Here is a 20,436-nt window from a genome sequence, read left to right on the forward strand (position 1 = left end):
TAGAGAATGTCTTGGTGAGGCACAAAATTTTATTCTGGTCACTCCAAGAATAATGGAAATTAACACATTAGGATATTCTGATTTAAACTTAATTTCTTCTGAATTTAGATCTTCAGGAGGTGAGTTTAAGTCTTAATGTGATAATCTGACCTCCCCATATGATGTTGCTGGGCTACTTTTGGTTTAACTTGACAATAGATAGTGAATCCATAAATGTAACTTAATGTTCTTGCTCTATCAGATCAGGTTGGACTTAGTAAAAAACAACAACAACAACAACAACAAAAAACCGTGCTTCTAATTAAAATAATTGTTTAGCTTCTCCGGTGGCAGATAGCATGTGTTTAAATCCTAGCTTCACTTTTTTTTGGTTGTTGGCTCTGAGCAACTTAATTAACCTCTCATTACCTCAGTTTTCTTGTGGTTAAAGTGACACTAGCCAATTTCACAGTATTATTTTGAGGATTAAATCAGTAAATACATGTGGAGTACTTGGAAACAGTTTGATTTTATTTAATTTCCATAAAGAGATGTTTAATAATAAAGAAAAGCTTAAATTACTTTGACCATTATTTATTTAAAGCTAGACTCATTATCGGTTAACAGGGGGCTATTTCAGGACACTGGTTTTAAGACTTTTAATTAGAGGAGCAGTAAGATTTTTAGTACAGTTCCTGTGTTGTGCAGGGGGAATCAGACTAGCAAATGACTGATTTTTATTGGGGGTTTGTTGATGCTGATGGTTCTACAGAGTCTTGTAAAATGCATTTCAAACCTTAGAGTGTGTATTTGCTAGTAAAACAATATCTAAAATCTCAGTGAAAACCTTGTTTTGTTAATTGATTTGTTTTCAATTAATCCTTTCAGGTTTGTGACTGGTTGTATCCTCTAGTTCCTGATAGGTCTCCAGTTCTTAAATGTACTGTAGGTGCCTACATGTTCCCTGATACGATGTTACAAGCATCAGGATGCTTTGTTGGGGTCGTTTTGTCATCTGAATTACCAGAAGATGACAGAGAACTCTTCGAGGATCTGTTAAGACAAATGTCTGACCTTCGGCTCCAGGTAACTTGTGTGATCACCTTCAGGATGAAAACCTACTTTAACATAATCACTCCTGCTTTCAAAGAAATTGTAATAAGCTCCAGTTTGATCAGTAGGAAATAGTATATAATTTGCTTGTGTGTTCACAAATATTTAATACACGTTGGGAATTGGCTATAAATAGTGATTATTGTGGTCTCTGAAATCAAATTATCTCGGTTTGAATTTGAACTCTTGCACTTAATAGCTGTCTAATTCAAGTTGTTGATCTTCCCTATACTTTAGTTTCTTTATCATAAAATGAAGATAATAACATCTTACTTTATTGGGCTATGATGAAGATTTAAAGTTAATGCCTTAAGACACTTACATCAGTGCTAGCAAGTAGTGTGGGTATTAGCTCTTGTTATGACCACTGTCTTACTTCTCAGTTGGAAAAGTGGACTAGTGGGACTCAGAGGTAAAGTGAAGGTAATTTCGGCATTGAAAGTGAATTTCGGCATTGAAAGTGAAGTCGCTCAGTCGTGTCCCAACTCTGCGACGCCATGGACTGTAGCCTACCAGGCTTCTCGGTCCATGGGATTTTCCAGGCAAGAGTACTAGAGTGGGTTACTATTTCCTTTTCCAGGGGATCTTCCTGACCCAGGGATCGAACCAGGGTCTCCCGTGTTGCCTGCAGACACTTTACTGTCTGAGCCACCAGGGAAATTAATTTCAGCATTAGCAGATGGATAGTGTTAGACGTTTTAGCGGTATGTCTTGAGGAATAGGTTTTGTCTGAGGAAATTGTCTTTGTTCTTATGATTAACAAAGGCAAAATGTGATTTAGAAAGTGGTTGGTCATCCTGTGAACTTGCCTCATTTAATCCATTTTCTCTGCCCAATACTGATCTGTTTTAGGAAGTTGAAATAGAGTATAATGGAGATATTTTCTTTAGGTGTTCTTGCCCATCTTAATGTAGGACAAGGGAGGAAACCATTTTTGATTGTGCCTATTGACAGTTATTAGAGGTTGAAGAAGATTGACAGCCTGGTAACATATATATATGTAGTATATATAGAAAACTTTTTATTTTCTCCTTCAATCAACAGATATTTAGAATTCATTATTTAACCTGGTTCTGTGTTAAATGATGGAATGGTAAGAAAGAACAGAGGGGGCTATAAAAAATACATATATAACAGCTCCTATTCTTGAGCATGTTAACAGTCTGTTAAATAACAGTATAGTGTAATCGATGATGGAAAAAAGTGAAAGGAGGCCAGGGAGGATTTCACAAAATAGTTTTGAGTTCAGTTATGAAAGATTTGTTCCTTTTATCTCAGAAAGTAGAATACACCTTCAGTCCATACCTATATTAAACATTTAAGGGCAAAGGTGATGGGAGCAGATCACCAGGTAAGAGATAGGCCAGAGAGTCATCTCAGTGTTAGACTGTAAGAACTGTATATGAGAATGACCTGATGATCAGTATGAACTAAAATGCCAGTTATTTAAGCTATGCCAGCAAAACCTATGACCCCCATATGGAAGTGTGTGTAGCCTCAATATGCTCAGAGAGTTTACACAGACAGCAATGTAGTCAAATGGGTATGGGTTCAAATCTAAGCTTTGCTGTTTACTAGCTGAAGAGAGTGCCGTTCTTAAGTAATCCAGACTTTTTATGGAGCTGTTACTCTCCACCTCTACATTCATTTGACCTGTATTACCAAGCTCTAGGCAAGAAATTAAACTGACCTTTAGTTTAGTTGTTTATTTTCTCTGTTCAGTTTTATTTTTCAGTTGCATGTTATTTTTAGTTTTCTGTATTATCCTAGAACTCCAACAGTAAAAAAAAGCTTAGCTACTCACTGTGCTTTTGACTTGTCTTTACTCTTAAGCATTCATTCAGCAAAGTGTATGTAAGCAGATTACTTTCAGTGTTGAGGGCAGAAGTGAAAAAAACAAAAGCAGCCTTCCAACAATGCAGAGTAATTAAACTGGATATGAGGTTTATTAACTTCCTTTAAACTCATTTAGTCCTGTATGTGTTTCCTAAAACTTACTTATTATTTAACTAAATTCAAATGTATCTGCATCTGATTTTATGATCACTTATACCAGCAACTGCTGTAAGTTTATCTCGCATACCTTTTTGTCTTTTGAAATTTACTTTAGGCCCTATCATATGAACCAGAGAACTCAAAAAGGCTTGAGATTTGGTGATGCGATAAAAATAGACTAGCAAAAGTAGTTGTAAAACACTGTCATTTGAATAAGTATATTACTGCAGCATGATGTACCATAGCTTAGAAGAAATGCAAATTTGAACTAAACTGAGTACTTTATCCCTAGACCAACTGGGACCGGGCAGAAGGAGAAAATGAATTCCAGATCCCTGGGAGATCAGGATCTGCCTCTGACCAGTTGAAGGAAGCCAGTGGCACTGATGTGAGACAGCTGGACCCAGGCAGTAAGGATGTGCGTCATAAGGGAAAACGGGGGAAAAAGGTAAGTAAAGTGAATGAAAAATCAACAAGGTATGAGGGTGTGTTCTAGCCTAAAGGTACCTTTCACCAGTTTAAATTATTTATAAGATCCCCATTTACTAAAGCAGAGCAACTTGCAGCTTCACGGAGTGATCACTGGTAGGGTAATTAGAATCAGTGTTAATGTTTCCCTTTCCAAGTATTTATTTAAACTGTCTTGTGGCCGGCCGGGGGCGGGGCCGGGGCCAGGGTCCAGCTCCGGGCCTCCGCGGCCATCGCTGCCTGCTCGGTTCCTTACCTTCGCCCGCCCCCAGCCCTCCCGAACCGAGTGGAGCCGACTGGCGTCGGCCGAGGGGCACCGCGGCTTCAGGGGCTGGGCCTCCGGGCAGCGCAATGACAGGCGGCACGAAAGCTCTGTGAGTCCGAGGCCGCGGCCGTGGCCCTGGGCGGCGGCGGGTCCGGGCCGGGTCCGCTCATGGTGCCGCCACGACACCATCCCGGGGCAGGAAGGCCAGGTGCGCTGAGTTCTTCACCTCCGTTTAGACTCAGATCTGCTAAGTTTTCAGGCATTGCTCTTCAAGATCTCAGAAAGGCCTTTAAAATAAGACTGCAAATGGTGTGTGTGTTTATCATGAACCGAATGAATTCCCAGAGCAGTGGTTTCACTCAGCGGAAGCGAATGGCTCTTGGGATTGTTATTCTCCTACTTGTTGATGTGATATGGGTTGCATCCTCAGAACTTACTTCGTATGTTTTTACTCAGTACAACAAACCATTCTTCAGCACCTTTGCAAAAGCGTCTATGTTTGTTCTGTACCTTTTGGGCTTTATAGTTTGGAAGCCATGGAGACAACAGTGTACAAGAGGATTTCGAGGAAAGCATGCTACTTTTTTTGCAGATGCTGAAGGGTACTTTGCTGCTTGCACAACAGATACAACTATGAATAGTTCTTTGAGTGAACCTCTATATGTTCCTGTGAAATTTCATGATCTTCCAAGTGAAAAACCTGAGAACACAAACATTGATACTGAAAAAATTCCCAAAAAGTCTCGTGTAAGATTTAGTAATATTATGGAGATTCGACAACTTCCATCAAGCCATGCATTGGAAGCTAAGTTGTCTCGCATGTCATATCCTACTGTGAAAGAACAAGAATCCTTACTCAAAACTGTGGGGAAACTTACAGCAACTCAAGTAGCAAAAATAAGCTTTTTTTTTTGTTTTGTGTGGTTTTTGGCAAATTTGTCATATCAAGAAGCACTTTCAGACACACAAGTTGCTATAGTTAATATTTTGTCCTCAACTTCTGGACTTTTTACCTTAATCCTTGCTGCAATGTTTCCAAGTAACAGTGGCGATAGATTCACTCTTTCTAAACTTTTAGCTGTAATCTTAAGCATTGGAGGTGTTGTGCTGGTAAATCTGTCAGGATCTGAAAAATCTCCTGGAAGAAACACAGTAGGTTCCATTTGGTCTCTTGTTGGAGCCATGCTCTATGCTGTTTATATTGTTATGATTAAGAGAAAAGTAGACAGAGAAGATAAGTTGGATATTCCAATGTTCTTTGGTTTTGTAGGTCTCTTTAATCTGCTGCTCTTATGGCCAGGTTTCTTTTTACTCCATTATACTGGATTTGAGGACTTTGAGTTCCCCAATAAAGTAGTGTTAATGTGCATTGTCGTTAATGGCCTCATTGGAACAGTGCTCTCAGAGTTCCTGTGGTTGTGGGGCTGCTTTCTTACCTCATCATTGATAGGCACACTTGCACTAAGCCTTACAATACCTCTATCCATAATAGCTGACATGTGTATGCAAAAGGTGCAGTTTTCTTGGTTATTTTTTGCAGGCGCTATCCCTGTATTTTTTTCATTTTTTATTGCAACTCTCCTGTGCCATTACAATAATTGGGATCCTGTGATGGTGGGAATTAGAAGAATTTTTGCCTTTATATGCAGAAAACATCGAATTCAGAAGGTTCCAGAAGACAGTGAACAGTGTGAGAGTCTCATTCCTATGCATGGTGTTTCTCAGGAGGATGGGGCTAGTTAGCTATAGTCCAGCTTGGTGATGGAATAGTATACAGCGAAGAGACAATCTCTGGCAAGTTTTTGTAGAAAAATGTTTCAGTGCCTAGTCTGAAAAATAACAGTTTCAGTTCTTTGGAACTCTAAAACATATTTTCCTCGTATCTTTTGTCTTCATTTTCATAATGAAGTACTTTGCTATGTAGCTGTGTACATACCACTACAGTTATAGGAAGTTTCAGTCTATAGTCCATCTAAAGGACCAACCTGCCTTATACATCTCAAGGAATTCAACTGATAAAATAATTTGAACTAATCAAAGGATAAAATTTTAATGTTCTGGAGACTTTATTTTCACATATTATTTGTTAAATGCTGGACTATATTAGGAAAATGTTTTCAGAAATCATTTTAAGTATATAGATCAGTGTTTCTTACAGGTAAAATGCTCAAATAAGCTGCCTATAATAGGTACGAATTATATTTTTTAGTTTTGTAGAATATTACAAATTAATAAAACAAAAAATGTTTAATTTATGCAACAGACATGTTCACACAAATTTGGTAGGACTTTAAAAAGAATCAACGTTTGACAGAAGATCTGTTTCATTTACACTGCATATACTGTATTATCCTTTCATAGCATTAGGTGCCTTGTACTTTAAATCTGTGACAAACCATGATGAATTTTTAAAGGGGAAGTATTACTGTAAAATGAAGAATTATGTATTTCTAAAGGCTGTAATGCTGTACGTTTAATTGATAAAGCTCTGCTTATTTAGAGTTTTGAAGAAATATCCTCTCCAATTAAACATTTTCATAATGGAATGATGTAAATTGAAGTGATAAAGTATTATTAAAATAAAATGTTTATAAAAAAAAAAATAAATAAATAAACTGTCTTAAACAATAGCCTGTGTTTGGAGGATACATCTTTTTCAACTATTGGAAAGATTCTTATATTCACATTAATGATGAATATGCTTTTTTGTTTTGTATTATCTTCTACCTTCCTATATACAGCGAGATCTTGGGTCTAGGTATACTTTTCTTTATACTGCCATTTTTATTAGGTTCCTTATGTCTTCATGTAGTCAGCAGAACAGAGAAAATGGGCTTTTAAAAATATTTATTTAGCAATTTTTTCTTTCATTTCTTAGATTCTGTGTTAATGTACCAAATGGTGAATTTGGATTAGAGGTCAGTAAGTATTTATTGAGTGCTAGAAAGCTGAGCATAATAGAAAAAAGTTGAAATTCCTCATCTCAAATATTTACCATCTAGTGGGGAGGATGGATTAGCAAAGAGAGAATTTCTACCCAACGTGATGGTTAGATGAAAGTACACAGGTTGTATAGAAGGCTCAGTTGTACCTTCCAAGAAGATGTGTGGTGTGGGAAGCAGTTGAGGAGGCTCCTCCTAGAGGGCATTATGGCTGAGATGAGTCCTGAAGTGAAGTAATCAAACCTATGAAGAAGGAAAGTACCGTTGTGTAGTATTGAATTATAAACAATTTGGCACTGTTCATTGTTGTAACTCATAAGTGCTTGGTAATTGTCTTTGAAATTAATGAATGTCACATGAATATTGTACTTTTATACACCAATTGTCACTGTGGGTTATGTTGAGCATCTTGAACCAGCTTTATGAGAACATGGGCATTCAAAATGGAAGTTAGAAGTTCATTTTTAAAAATTTAATTCATTGATTAAAAAAATCAAATTACATGAGATGGTAGATACCTTCAAAAAGCTTTACTTCCTCCTTCAACCCAATCTACACCTTTTCTTTTGCCACTGTAGGTAATTTTATTAGTGTCTTCTGTTTCTTTTCTGGGTTTTTTGAGGTAGATGAAAGCAAACAAAATCTGTTATTATTTCTCTCTCTTTCTTTTACAAAAGGTGGCATCATATAGAGTGTCCTAGAATTTCCTCAGTCTTTTTTATGTTCTATTTCATCATATGAATAGAAAACAGTTTATTTAATCAGCCTCTTATTGAGGGGTATTTGGTGTGGTTGTTTGCTATTACAAACAGTGCATCAGTGAATAACTTTGTAGAGCTATTGATTCATACATCTGTAGGTAATTCATCACATTCTTAGAGGTGGGGTTACTGTATCAACAGATCAGTGCATTTGTGATTTTGATAGATCTTGCTGCATTACCCTTCCTAAGGATTACACAGTTCAGACAGTACCAGGGGTACGTGAACACCTGTTTCCCCATAGCCTGCTCAGCAGAGTGGATGGTTGCTCTTTCTGTATTTTGGCAGTGTGATGATGAGAGAAATATACTGGAATATATTAGGTTGCATTGATCTTTTTGTGAGTAAAGTTGAGCAGATGTGTAAGGGTAACTCGAATTTTGCTTTCTGCGTGGTGTCTAGTCATATCCTTTCTCTGTGATGTCTGGTCATGTCCATTTTTATTACTGGGTTGCCAGTCCTTCTTAATTTCTAAGAATTCTTAATATATTAGGGACATTGGCCCATTGTCAAAGATATATAACTTGCAAGTATTTTGTTCATTTTGTCTTTAGGTTTTATTTGTGAGTGGCTTTTCCCCATGTGTAGAAATTTTTGTTTTTAATGTTTTATATTTTAAATCAGGTTGTATTTCTGTTGGGTTAAATTTGAGTTTCAAGTTGTTTTATAATATTATGAGGTCTGAATTAGCCTACTGCTAAGTATTTAGAATGAAAAAATTAATTTAGCTTTGAAATTTTGAGTGTTGGCCCTAGCCATTGAATTAGCAAGTATTTCTGTGTTTCCTGTTTCCATTAAAATGGAATGGCAGATTCTGTATTTATGTATTTTTATTTGCTTTTACTTGATGTCTGTCAAAACCAGTTCATTTGGATGCATTCTTCATTACTGATTGAGTCATTTAACACATCTTTTAACCTTACCGAGGACTGTATGCGTATGGGTATTTAGCCCTCTGAAGGAACTCAGTCTAGTCAAGGAAAGAAAAAAGTCAATTTACATATAATCTGATAAATGCTGTATTGGAGGTATGTTGGTATTTAAATCTTACTTACCAGTGGGACCTAACATAAGACCAGAACAATTTTTAGCTTCATGGTGGTTATGGGTATTGTGTTTTATGTACTAAAATGTACTAATAATTAGGTTGGCTGGAAATACTTTGATTCATTAGTATTTATTGGATTAGTATTTTATTACAAAACGCTTATGGTTTTCTCTCATCTTAGTTTTTATTGTTTTCACTTCTTGAAATCTTTTTACCTAACATTTAGACCAAAGGTACTTCAAGTGAAGAAGTTAATCTGAGTCACATTGTGCCCTGTGAGCCAGTTTCAGAAGAGAGAGCAAAGGAGTTACCTGAGTGGAGTGAGAAGGTGGCTCACAACATTTTGTCAGGTATGGAGTAGTGGTAACTTTTTTCACTTAGGATGTGAAGCTTTTGGGTGGGTCCCATTAGAGAATACTTGGAAAGATACTATTTTATGTTCTGGTTTTAAATGATCAGTTTATAAATACTTAAAAATAGAACTGATCTCTTCGAATGTTACATATTGTCATATTGTTGTAAGTTCTTCTTGGTTTATTTTTCTCTTTTTTTACTCTTGGGAGAATTGGTAGTGAAAAGCTTCAAGAAACCCCAAGCTTTCAGAATAACTCTGAACGTAAAATCAGTTATTTTCCTTTCCCCTTGGAAATCCCCCCTTAATCTTGGTATAGGTATTAAATGTATAGTATGAAAGTGCAAGTCACTCAGTTGTGTCCAACTATTTGCGACCCCATGGACTGTACAGTCCATGGAATTCTCCAGGCCAGAATACTGAAGTGGGTAGCATTTTCCTTCTCCAGGTGATCTTCCCAACCCAGGGATCAAACCCAGATAATCAGTCCTAATTTTATCCAGTTATTTCTCCCTTTAAAAGGTGCTTCCTGGGTGAGTTGGGGTTTGGTCAAAGGTGCTGAGTTTACTGGCAAAGCCATCCAGAAAGGAGCATCTAAACTCCGAGAACGGATTCAACCAGAAGAAAAGCCTGTGGAAGTTAGTCCAGCTGTGACCAAGGGACTTTATATGGCAAAGCAGGCGACTGGAGGAGCAGCCAAAGTCAGTCAGTTTCTGGGTAAAGTGACTTTAGATTCCTTTACTACTTTTTACTTAAATTAAAAATCTTCTTTTAGTCCAGATTAACCTAATCTCACTTAGATGGTTTCACTTTGAGGGTAAAGAATTCGGACAAAGCAGTTCTGTGTTGCTCCTTGTGGTAGGATCTGTAGACCAGCAGCACCGACCTGAAAGCCTTAGAAGTGTGTCGGGCACTGACACACCTGCTGATTGGATGTTTCCAGTTCACAAGGTGTCTCAGTGAGTCACTTATCAAAGTGTGAGAAGCGCTGGTTAAAGGTTCTTTTGATGGGTTGGAGAGGGGAGCATCTGTGCCTTTGAAAGGGAATGTATTTGCCAAGTGTATTTACCATCCTGGAGTATGACATGCTTTCAAGGACAAGTCATTGCATTTGAATCAGGTTTTTGGTGTGTTTACTTTTATATACACTTAAATACTTTATTACTATTTCAGTTGAGTATTTGCTGATAGGGAGAAAAAGTACAAATTTGCTTAGCTGGAAAACATGATAGTTGGATCTACCAATCTTACATTGCAAATAGAAAAGGTGAATGATTCTCTTCTAAGCAAAGTGATGAAACATTATATTTAAGACAGAGTAGTTGGAGAAGACTCTTGAGAGTCCCTTGGACTGCAAGGAGATCCAACCAGTCCATCCTAAAGATCAGTCCTGGGTGTTCATTGGAAGGACTGATGCTGAAGCTGAAACTCCAATACTTTGGCCACCTCATGCGAAGAGTTGACTCATTGGAAAAGACCCTGATGCTGGGAGGGATTGGGGGCAGGAGGAGAAGGGGCCGACAGAGGGTGAGATGGCTGGATGGCATCACCGACTCGATGGGCATGAGTTTGAGTAAACTCAGGGAGTTGATGATGGACAGGGAGGCCTGGCGTGCTGTGATTCATGGGGTCACAAAGAGTCAGACACGACTGAGCGACTGAACTGAACTGAACTGAAGCTCTGCAAACACATCCTTAAACCAAACAATAGCCTTTGTTTAAAAAAATAACCAGCCTTGTTTTCATCCTTTTTTAAATAGGAATGGTAACATTATACAATGAAACAACTTTAGATACTCATGAAAGAATTTTGCTTAGTGAGAATGGTAAAATCAAGGGGAAAATACATGTTTTTCTAAGTTTTTTTCTTTTAAATGGTTATACTAGTTGACGGAGTTTGTACTGTGGCAAACTGTGTTGGAAAGGAATTAGCTCCACACGTCAAGAAGCACGGAAGCAAACTTGTTCCAGAGTCTCTTAAGAAAGACCGAGATGGAAAGTCTACCCTGGATGGTGCTATGGTTGTAGCAGCAAGTAGTGTTCAAGGTAACATAAAACTCTGAAAACTGAGGAAGGTCTGTTTCCCAAGGGTTGGTTTTACTTACTTTTGAATGTATTTTCAGGATTCTCAACTGTCTGGCAAGGATTGGAATGTGCAGCTAAATGCATTGTTAACAATGTTTCAGCAGAAACTGTACAAACTGTCAGATACAAGTAAGTTGAATTTTAGACAATTAAAATGTATAGCTATTTTTTATTAAATATCTGATAAAACAGTTTTTTTCACTTGCTATTTCTAAATAGGGAGAAGAATAAAGATTCTAGAAATCAATAGTATTACTGTGACTTTGCTTCATATTACTAATTTTGTTATATTTGTCCATCATTAATGGAAAGAATAGATTCATGTTATTTTTAATGCCTGGAGTTTCTATATGCCTTCATGTTCTTGATGAGTGATGTCTATCTGTGATTTTGGTGGGGAAAAACTTGAATTACATTTAAGGTAGTATACTTTGCTAGTACTAGCCCCTTCTATATACGAAGAATATTCAATTTTCACATCTTATTTGAATGTACCACTACGCATATGTATTGGAACAAACAGATGGTATAAGACATGCCTTTAAGAAATGGGCAAACATAGAACTGAATGATTTATCCAAGCTCATCTGATAAGTGATATTAAAGATGAGACTTAAAAACAGGGTTTTAGCTCTTTCTTCTGTCTTTATAAGTACTGGAAGTCTAAACTCAAATTTAGTATGAAGGACCTGAGTTGCTTTTTTTAACTTTGAGTTTGTTTAGATCTTAATAGTTAATGTTTATTTAGAAGAAAAAATTAATCGTGTTCTCAGCTCTTGGTTATATGTGTTAATTATTTACTCACTGACAGCATTTGAGTTCATACTTATGCATCAGACATTGTGTTCAGTGCTTTCCATATGTCGTGTTTAATTTTTAATGCTGTTATCTCCATTTTATAGATGAAGAAACCAAAAGCATAGAGCATTAAATACCTGATTAAGAATTGCACTCTAGTAAGTGGTAGAGCTGAGATGTAAGCCAGGTCTTTGTCATGCAGTGTCAGGAAACAGTGCCAGGCCACCGCTCTCCTTAATGGGATATCTGTGTGAGTTTAGTATCTTTAATTCTTTTCCAGCACTACATCGGTATGTTTAGACTCCCTCCCATCATAGTAAATTAGCTAACTAGTAAATTACTAACTTAATTTCCAGCCTAAGTTGGTTTGATCTGCCCAGTCTGGGGCAAACATACCTTTGAGTAAAAGCAACATGGCATATCATCAAGGAGCATCAGTTTTACCAGAGGACTTGGAAAACCAGATGCAGAGTAGATCTGAAATTTTGATGGAAATGTAAAACCCAAGTCTCCCAGCTGACTTCTTGCTACTCTTGGCATTGACCTCTAATCTAATACTCTTTTTGTTATGCCTTTTAGGTTACTTTGATGGATTAGTCATCATTAGAAAAATGGCTTCTTTTTTTTGTTGCAAGTGCAGGAGAAAGTCAGTAGTGTTTTTTAGACCAAAAGTGGATTATTTTTAGATTATTATGTGCTAGCATGGCTAAATAGGTGGTCACATGAGTAAGTAGGAAGTGCTTTATTGGATTTGTCCATTTCCTACTCTTTAAAAAAATGTACTTAAGTGCTTGAATTAAGTTGAGTCTTTTAAAAAGTTTGAAATTCACCTAACTAGGAAGTACAAGGTTTTTGTGTAGATTTTGTATTTCTTGTCCTTAGTGAGGAGAACTTAATGTGATATTAGAGTATTTTTACTGTGGTTTGGAGCTAATTTATTTCTGTTATGGTGTATATTGCTAGTTTTACCCTTTCTTCCAAAGATTCAGTTCTTTTTTTCAGAAAAGAAGCAGGTGAAGATTTAGTTAATTAGATTTGTATTTCCAATTATCAGGATACCTTAGTGTTGGCAGTAACTTTAATTAGAAACTTGGAAAGACGGAGGGACAGTGGGAAATAACAGGTTTGTCCAAGTAATACTATTTTCTCATTTATGAATACTGTTGCCCAGAAGTAGAAATTACCTTTTAGGAGAAGAAACTGCAGGTATTAAACCAGTAATAATTCAGTGATATTTATCACTGAAGAATTGGAAAATCTAGTTCTTCCATTTAGTTTAGTTCTCCATAATTGACATAAATTTATATTTGTTTACATTTATGAATTTACACTTATTTACACTATGAAAGCTATTTGATAGATGGAACATTTGTATTTTTCTACTCTAATCCAACTGATGATGGTATTGTGAAGATAACTTACTATTATTTGAACATGTGTATTTTTATTGCCTATGAGAAATTACTCTCCCAAGTAGTTGTTTCAAATCTGCCTTAATTATTTTCACTATGCCTAGGAGAAAAATATGTTACATAAATTTCCATATCTGGTTTCTTGTAGTATAAGCAAATACAAATAATTATTATTTTTTTTAATTTAGGTATATTTAAAGGCAGGTTGTAGTAGATAAGTATATTCTCCATGCCTTTTATGGTTTTGATTCTGATTCAGGACTGTGTTCATTCATTATGAATGACTTACCTAATGACCTATATAATTAATTACACTCCTACTAATTTTTTGAGGTAAATGTATAAGAAAGATTTGCTAAGACTTTATTTTTGTCAGTTATATTACTACTTTTATTATAATTTAGATTTAGGAGCAAGAAGACCTACAGGAATAAGGAAAAAGCAATTGAGTAACTTTAAACCTACTATACCTAATTGCAGTATAGTACCTATTAAATAATTCATCACTCTTCTTCATAGCTTCTAACTTTCACCTTTAAGTTCCTTTTTTCCACTCTAAATTGTTTAAAGGAAAATAATGTAACTTTAGTAAGTTAGGTGCATTTTTGTTTCCACCTCAGTAATATTTTATCTTAGAACATATATCTGTGAAGAATAAGCTTAGTAAAAATATTTTCCTGTAACAAATTAATTCTTCTAAGGTATAGTATTTAACTGGTTTATTTAGTAAATTTTAATTAAAGTTTCCCTTTAATTTTCACTGGGTGAAGGGGCAAATTCAAATCCGTTTGAGGGTACCCTCTTTAGCAGATGTCATATTATTCATAAAACTCTATATCACATCTACTCAGGAGTTCTATGGGATCAGTCTTGTCTTTTCAATATTGTAACTGTAGACATATTTAAATATGATCATTATGTCTTTCGCTTATTTTTTCTTTTCTACTAAATACTCCCAGTTTAACAATTCCATATATAGTATGGTTTCCAGATCTTTGCTTTGTGAATGTTGTTCTCAAAATATGGAACCCAGAGTTGAATCTAATATTCTAGAGGTATTGCAACCAGATTGAATACAGTGGGGTTCTCTCCCTTGTTTTGGTCGTATTTAGCATGTGATAAATATGGAATAGAAGACAAAGGGTATGTCTTTATAGTAGCTGTTACTTTACTGACCCATATCAAACTTGTTCTTCTTAACTGAATTATAATTACTTTACAGTCTGAACCTTTGCCTTATTTTTAGACAGTTGATATTTGTACCTAAATAAAAACTTTACATTTATTTTGGCTTAATTGCACTTTGTTGATTTTGACCCATCATTAATTCTATCACTTTGGCTTCAGATTTTGATGTGTGCCATGTTAGCCTTACATTTTGAGTTACCTGTAGGTTGAAAGACATGTCTTTCTTAATGTCTTAAGATTTTTTCCACAGGTTTTTTTTTGTGTGTGTGTGGATAAAGTCAGATCACATGCTTACTGTAGCCTTTCTTCCTGATTGATCTTTATCCAAGATTTAATACTTACTGAGACTGGTGGGTCAGCTGTCTACACATCTCCTCACAGTACTGTCATTTCCCACCTTTCAGTTTTGTCTTACAGATACTTCTCAGGGTGGCTGTCTTCCACACTCACTCCTTCAATATTTGTTCTGTCTGTGCTTGTACTGTGTACTCCCTTTTCTGCTCTGTGTGGCTATCATATACACACACACAGACACACACACAGACAGACACACACACAGACACACACACCCCCCCCACCCCCGTGGCCACCTATATCACCTATATCTCAGCGACTCTTAGATCTTTATTTCCTCTTAACTTTTAATCTACAGGCTTATACATCCCAGCTGCATACCATTGCAGCTATTCAGTTCACAAGCCTTTTTTTTTTTAATTGATCCCTTTAGCTCCAGCCTCATTACCATTACCTTAGAATAGATATTCATCATTTTTCATCCAGCTTAAAACTTGTTTCCTAACTGGTTCCTCAGTCTTAAACCCTTACAGTTCACAATGCAACCTGTGATAGATCCTTCTGAAATAAAATTTGGTCATACCGTTCCTACTGATTTCAAGATAAAGTTTAAACTCCTTAGCTTCACCTGTAAGGTTGCTTGTAACCCATCTCTGTTTGAGAACTATTAAGAAGCTATTTCTGTTGTAAATATTTAAGGTTAACATTTCTAAGAATAACTTTGAAGCTTGCATGTAAATTGAATTTTAGGCAGATTTATTAGAAAATTGTGATGAAATTTTGCTGTAATGAGTGAAATCTGGAATCACTGCCAGGGTGTTATTTTGCTAAAGGTTACTGAATGCACTGGAGAAATTCCTGAAAAGTCTCATTCAAATTGACATCTAAATCCCATTGACTTATTTAGAGCATTCTTTATATTCATTTTTTATTGTTCTTAAATTGGTAGTATTCAGTATATAAGATGTAATTCAATTAGCTAATTATAGTTAACTTTTTTAAAAGGAAGAATAAAAAATAAGTTGTTTTTTTTTTTTTTTTTGCCAGAGATAGGCTTTCTAGGAGTGTAGGGTCTGAATAAAGAGAAGAACTGAAGAGTTATTTATCAAGGCAAGAGAGGAGAAAGGGATGTCTGCCAGGAATCCTGGCTCCTGGACATGTTGGGAAGCAGAGGTGATGAGTGAGGAGACATTTAAAAAATAAACACAACTTCTGAAAAACTGTTCTGTAGGGTCTTTAAAAATATCTTTAGTCCAATGGAATTTTCAAAGTGCTATCACATACACATTTCATAAGATAAAGGAGAGGAAATTTTATGAGGTACAAAGAGGTGGGGACTTCACTTGGGTCACATGGCTAATTGTTGGCCCATTTGGTATTAGAATCTTAATTTTCTGACTCCCAGTTTATGGCCACATTCTTCAGTCACCATGTCACTTCACTGTAGTTAACCCAGGCCTGGAGAGAGGAGCCCTGAGAGGGACCTGCTCAACCAGGAGTTTTGGGCACCCTTCCAGTGCTGAAACTGCCTCCGCCCTTTTCTTCTCATAGAGCCTGAGCCATTGCCACGTGATGACTGCATTTGTGACTGGGGCTTAATTGACTGTGAGAAGGCCCCATGTCTTTTGCAACATCAGCAATTCTGTGGAATTCTGAGGGGTTGCAAAGCAGCAGGGACTGGCAGAAAGCAGTCAGGAGCTTTTCCATTGGGTAAATGTTGTGAAAGCCCTAATCAAGAGTGGTGTAGACATAAGGTTTGACAGATTGTAGGCTCTGCTGTGCTCTAGTTCTGATTAACATTCTGAATGAAATATCATTCAGAAGCATTATAAGATTTTGCATATTTCTAGCACTGAAGTTGAAAAAAAAAGCAAAAAAACATGAATAAACCAGTAGGATCACAAAGCACAGAAGGCCAGGTTAATAGTAATAGAGGACTTGTTAATTTGGAGGTCTGATCCTGTGTAAGAAAAAATGTCCAGATACTGGTCACAAAGCATCTAGGAAACTTCAGTATATTCTGGAAAAAAGACTGTAAAATTTTGCCTTTTGTTCTTAATTGTTGTTTAAGCAGTCCTCTATTTGGGGAAGCCTATGGACAGGAAAAGATTTTAAAGCCTGGTACTTAGAAAGGTAAAGGGTAGAATAAGAAATAAGGGTAGAATAAGAATAAGAAAAAGGTAAAGGTAGAATATTCTACAGAAAGTAGAATAAGGTTTAGTGTCCTTGTATAACACCTCAAGTTGTATTTTCTTATGGAAATGGTATTAAACACCATCAGTTGTATTGATTGTGGTCAGGAATAACTGCTTTGTGTGATGTTTTACAATTTCCCAAGTCCTTTGCTCTACTTGAGAACCCAGGAAACTGTTAGAAGGCTAAGGCAGGGCTTACTTATTTTATTCATTCAACAAATATTAGGTATTAGGCACTGTTCTAAGTACTTAAGATACATTAATGAACAAAGCAAAGAGATCCTTTTATAATGGGGTTTATATTCTAGTGAGACAAACAAGCAAAACAAAAATAGTGGGTGTTTTTGTTTTGGTGTTTAGAAAGTTGTTCTGTAGTTGTCAGTTCAGTCGCTCAGTCATATCTGACTCTTTGTGACTGTAGCACGCCAGGCTTCCCTGTCCATCACCAACTCCCAGAGCTTGCTGAAACTCCTGTTCATCAAGTCGGTGATGCCATCCAGCCATTTCATTCTCTGTCATCCCCTTCTCCTACCTGCAATCTTTCGCAGCATTAGGGTCTTTTTCAGTGAGTCAGTTCTATAGTAGAAAAAGTCATTAAGTTAGAGAAGAAAGAGCTGTTAAGGGAGGATTGATTGGCTGTGGGATGAGGCAATTAAAATAGGTTAAATGCTAAGAGTATTATAGCTGACTTGAAGAAGGTGAGGCAGTTAGCCATGTGGATACCTGGGGTGAGAGTAGTCTGCGTGGATACCAGCCAGTATGAAGGTCATAGGGCCCTACATGCGTGCTTGGTGGGTTCAAAGAACAGCAGGAAGGCCAGTGAGTCTGCAGTGGGGTAGGGCAGAGTATAGTGAGAGAGAAAGTTGTAAAATCTGTGTTTAGAGACAGTCTCAGATTCCAGTAGTTTGAAAGGCTTAACTAGAGTTAAGTTCTAACTTAAGTTAGAACTCAAAACCATTTATAGTGACCTATAGTTGTTTCAGTTAAAATTCTCTAACATTTCTAGAAAGAGATAAAAAAGGAAATAATGACTAACAACCTTTATTAAAATTTACATTCTGTTCCTCAGCATAAACAGCCTTCATTGCATTAATCTCAGCCTCAGTTTATTTTCATAGTATTTTTACTGAAGGAGAAAATACAGTGTTGGCACAGTGTGATTTTATTCTTTACTGTGTTTTACATTATTAATTAAATTGAAACTTAATCTTTGATTTTGCTTCCAAGGATAATTTACTAATCACATGACCTATTTAACACTAATTCAGAAGACTTTGATTTATGTTTGTAATTTTGTTGTGCTTTCTCTAATCTTTTTTTTAAAGATATGGGCATACTGCAGGAGAAGCTACGCACAATGCAGTAGATTCTGCCATCAATGTTGGTGTAACTGCCTATAATATTGACAACATTGGCATCAAAGCAATGGTGAAGAAAACTGCAAAACAAACAGGACACACACTGCTTGAGGACTATAAAATCATTGATAATTCTAAGGGGGAAAATCAAGGAGGAGGAGCAAGTGCAAACATAAAAGGGGAGAAAGATGAGCAGAAAGAGGGACCAGAGAAGAACAGGGCAAAGAAGAAAGATAAGTGATGGAAGTGCTGTGCATTGCCTATACCAAAGCCTTACAGACGGATGCAATTTTGTTAAATAGGCTAATGTGGTAATCCTCACAGGTTAACCAGGATTTTTAAAATGTATTCATTCCTACAAAGTGACTATTTCATAAGCTTTATGTCATGTATTCTACTTCTGTGGAAAAGAATCAGTATTCTTGCATCTGATCTTTAGAAATATAGATAACATTCTCTGTGAATTTATTTTTTTCTAAATGTGGCTAAAATATTTTTGCAGTTAAGAAAAGACTAATAATAGATGTGCTATAAACCTCATTAAACCTAATGGTAATCTATTTTTGTATTTGCTGTCTTTCAGAAAGTGAAGTAGGAAGTTATTGTATTCACATATACATAAAATTGGCACTTCGTAACCTTAGTTCTAAGTGTACTGGGAAGGAATTACTTAAAATGTTTCCTCTTTTTGCACTAATTGTGGATTTTTTTTAGGGTGCTTGTCAGAATTGTCAGTCAGTATGTAAGCTAAACAAAAACTGTGATCCTAAATGAAAAGAATTCTTGCATGACATTTAAATGACTTTTTCAAAACAAGGAATAGACTAATCATGAAAATTAAAATGAGTTTCTATAAAATAATATGGTAGCTTACCTCTTTGTTAGAAAATGGGACAGTCTTTTTGATTTTAAAAGAATACAAACAGATTTTTAAGTCTTCTAGAATTAAGTCTTCTAGATTTATAGTTACTGATATATTAGGAACCTAGGAAATTTGGGACTGTGGTTGGTGTTGTAACAATTTAAAGTGATTATTATCAGCTTAATTGGACAAAAATGTAATCACTTCTACTGTAAGTTTTTCCAAAAGGCTAAAATTTAGTGAAAACTAAAATATAAACAGTTGAGTTAATGAGTGGTAAATAATTTTTATTTTGGGATTCAGTCATTAAAATTGTATATACTAAAAAGCCAATGAATTAAATTATTAGAAAGGTTTTATTCATAGTTCAGATAATTCAGACTTTAGGCATCTATCCATCATGGATGGCATAACTGTGTCTACTTTGGCAGAAGACAGGATATTCACAGACCTGTAAGCTACAAACATGTAATTAAAATAGCTAGTGGCATTTTATTTTTGTTTCTTGATTTTAAAAGATTGGCATTGGTTTTCATTCTATAGTCCATTCTGATATTTCTGAACCTGCAATTGCTATTTACTTTATTAGACTTTATTTGAAATTAGAGTGCACTTTGTGAATAAACTGTCTTTGATTTACGTGGCCTCAAATGTATTCATGGGCTTGTATTTCAGGAACACAGAATTGGAGCCTTTTCCTAGGGCCAAGGATAATGTTCTATTTGAAATGGAAATAAAGTTGAATTAGTAAATAGCTTTCAGTCAGTCTCTTATTTAAGAAATGGAATGACAATTATGGAGCCTGAAGTTTAAAAAATTACTTTAGAGCAGAGGTCAGCAAACCTGGATTGTCAACAGGAACCTAGTTGTCCCGTTCACTTCATTCTACTCTGTTCACTTGTTTGTGGGTTGCTGTTTCAGATCAACAGCAGTTTTTAAATTAAGGCTTTTGAACTAAAGCCACACTGATGACAGGATTCAGTCTGTAACTATGGAAGTGGAGTGGAAATTAAGTGCTGAGAGTTGCAAACTGAAGGGTGAAGAAAGACTTACAGTGGAAAGATTACCTTTTTAGTCAGAGTCAGTAGACAGGTTGTGACTAGTAAGTCTGGGTGAAGCAAGGGGAAAAGTAGATGTGTCACCCCCAAGATGGCATATCAGAGGAGTGGGTTTTTACATGAAGATGGAAGCGTGTAGTGGTGCTGGAAGCAGCATTTAGAGGCAGGGAGGATTCCTGACCCTCCTTACCCAAAGGAGCAGGAATTTCTATAGACAAACTAGAGAATTAAACCCATCAGTTCTCAGCTTTTTACATTTCAAA

The 20,436-nt window shown here is 36.1% G+C and overlaps 2 protein-coding genes across 6 annotated transcripts in view; both read left to right on the forward strand.

Annotated features, from left to right (window-relative positions):
• Positions 1–19,869, forward strand: part of SPART (spartin) — a 32,246-nt gene extending 12,377 nt beyond the window's left edge. For 4 of the 5 annotated variants that reach the window (XM_043477714.1, XM_043477715.1, XM_043477716.1 and 1 more), the window contains 7 exons: positions 868–1,065; positions 3,380–3,535; positions 8,798–8,921; positions 9,446–9,640; positions 10,811–10,969; positions 11,047–11,137; positions 18,221–19,869. In XM_043477714.1, the coding sequence (XP_043333649.1) occupies positions 868–1,065; positions 3,380–3,535; positions 8,798–8,921; positions 9,446–9,640; positions 10,811–10,969; positions 11,047–11,137; positions 18,221–18,494 (1,197 nt within the window). In that variant the 3' untranslated portion in view covers positions 18,495–19,869. The remainder of the gene's footprint in view (positions 1–867; positions 1,066–3,379; positions 3,536–8,797; positions 8,922–9,445; positions 9,641–10,810; positions 10,970–11,046; positions 11,138–18,220) is intronic. The other variant, XM_043477718.1, reaches the window with a different exon arrangement.
• LOC122447216 (solute carrier family 35 member F5-like) lies at positions 3,556–5,879 on the forward strand. Its single transcript, XM_043477719.1, has one exon. It carries the CDS (start codon positions 3,989–3,991, stop codon positions 5,561–5,563), a length of 1,575 nt encoding a protein of 524 aa, XP_043333654.1. The 5' UTR covers positions 3,556–3,988; the 3' UTR covers positions 5,564–5,879.
• Positions 19,870–20,436: the final 567 nt, after the last annotated feature.

The sequence above is a fragment of the Cervus canadensis genome, chromosome 9, assembly GCF_019320065.1.
Source record: "Cervus canadensis isolate Bull #8, Minnesota chromosome 9, ASM1932006v1, whole genome shotgun sequence".
NCBI lineage: Eukaryota > Metazoa > Chordata > Mammalia > Artiodactyla > Cervidae > Cervus > Cervus canadensis.

What these genes read in the sequence shown, in the direction of transcription:
- LOC122447216 (XM_043477719.1), top strand. Translation starts at nt 3,989, where the DNA reads ATGGTGCCGCCACGACACCATCCCGGGGCAGGAAGGCCAGGTGCGCTG.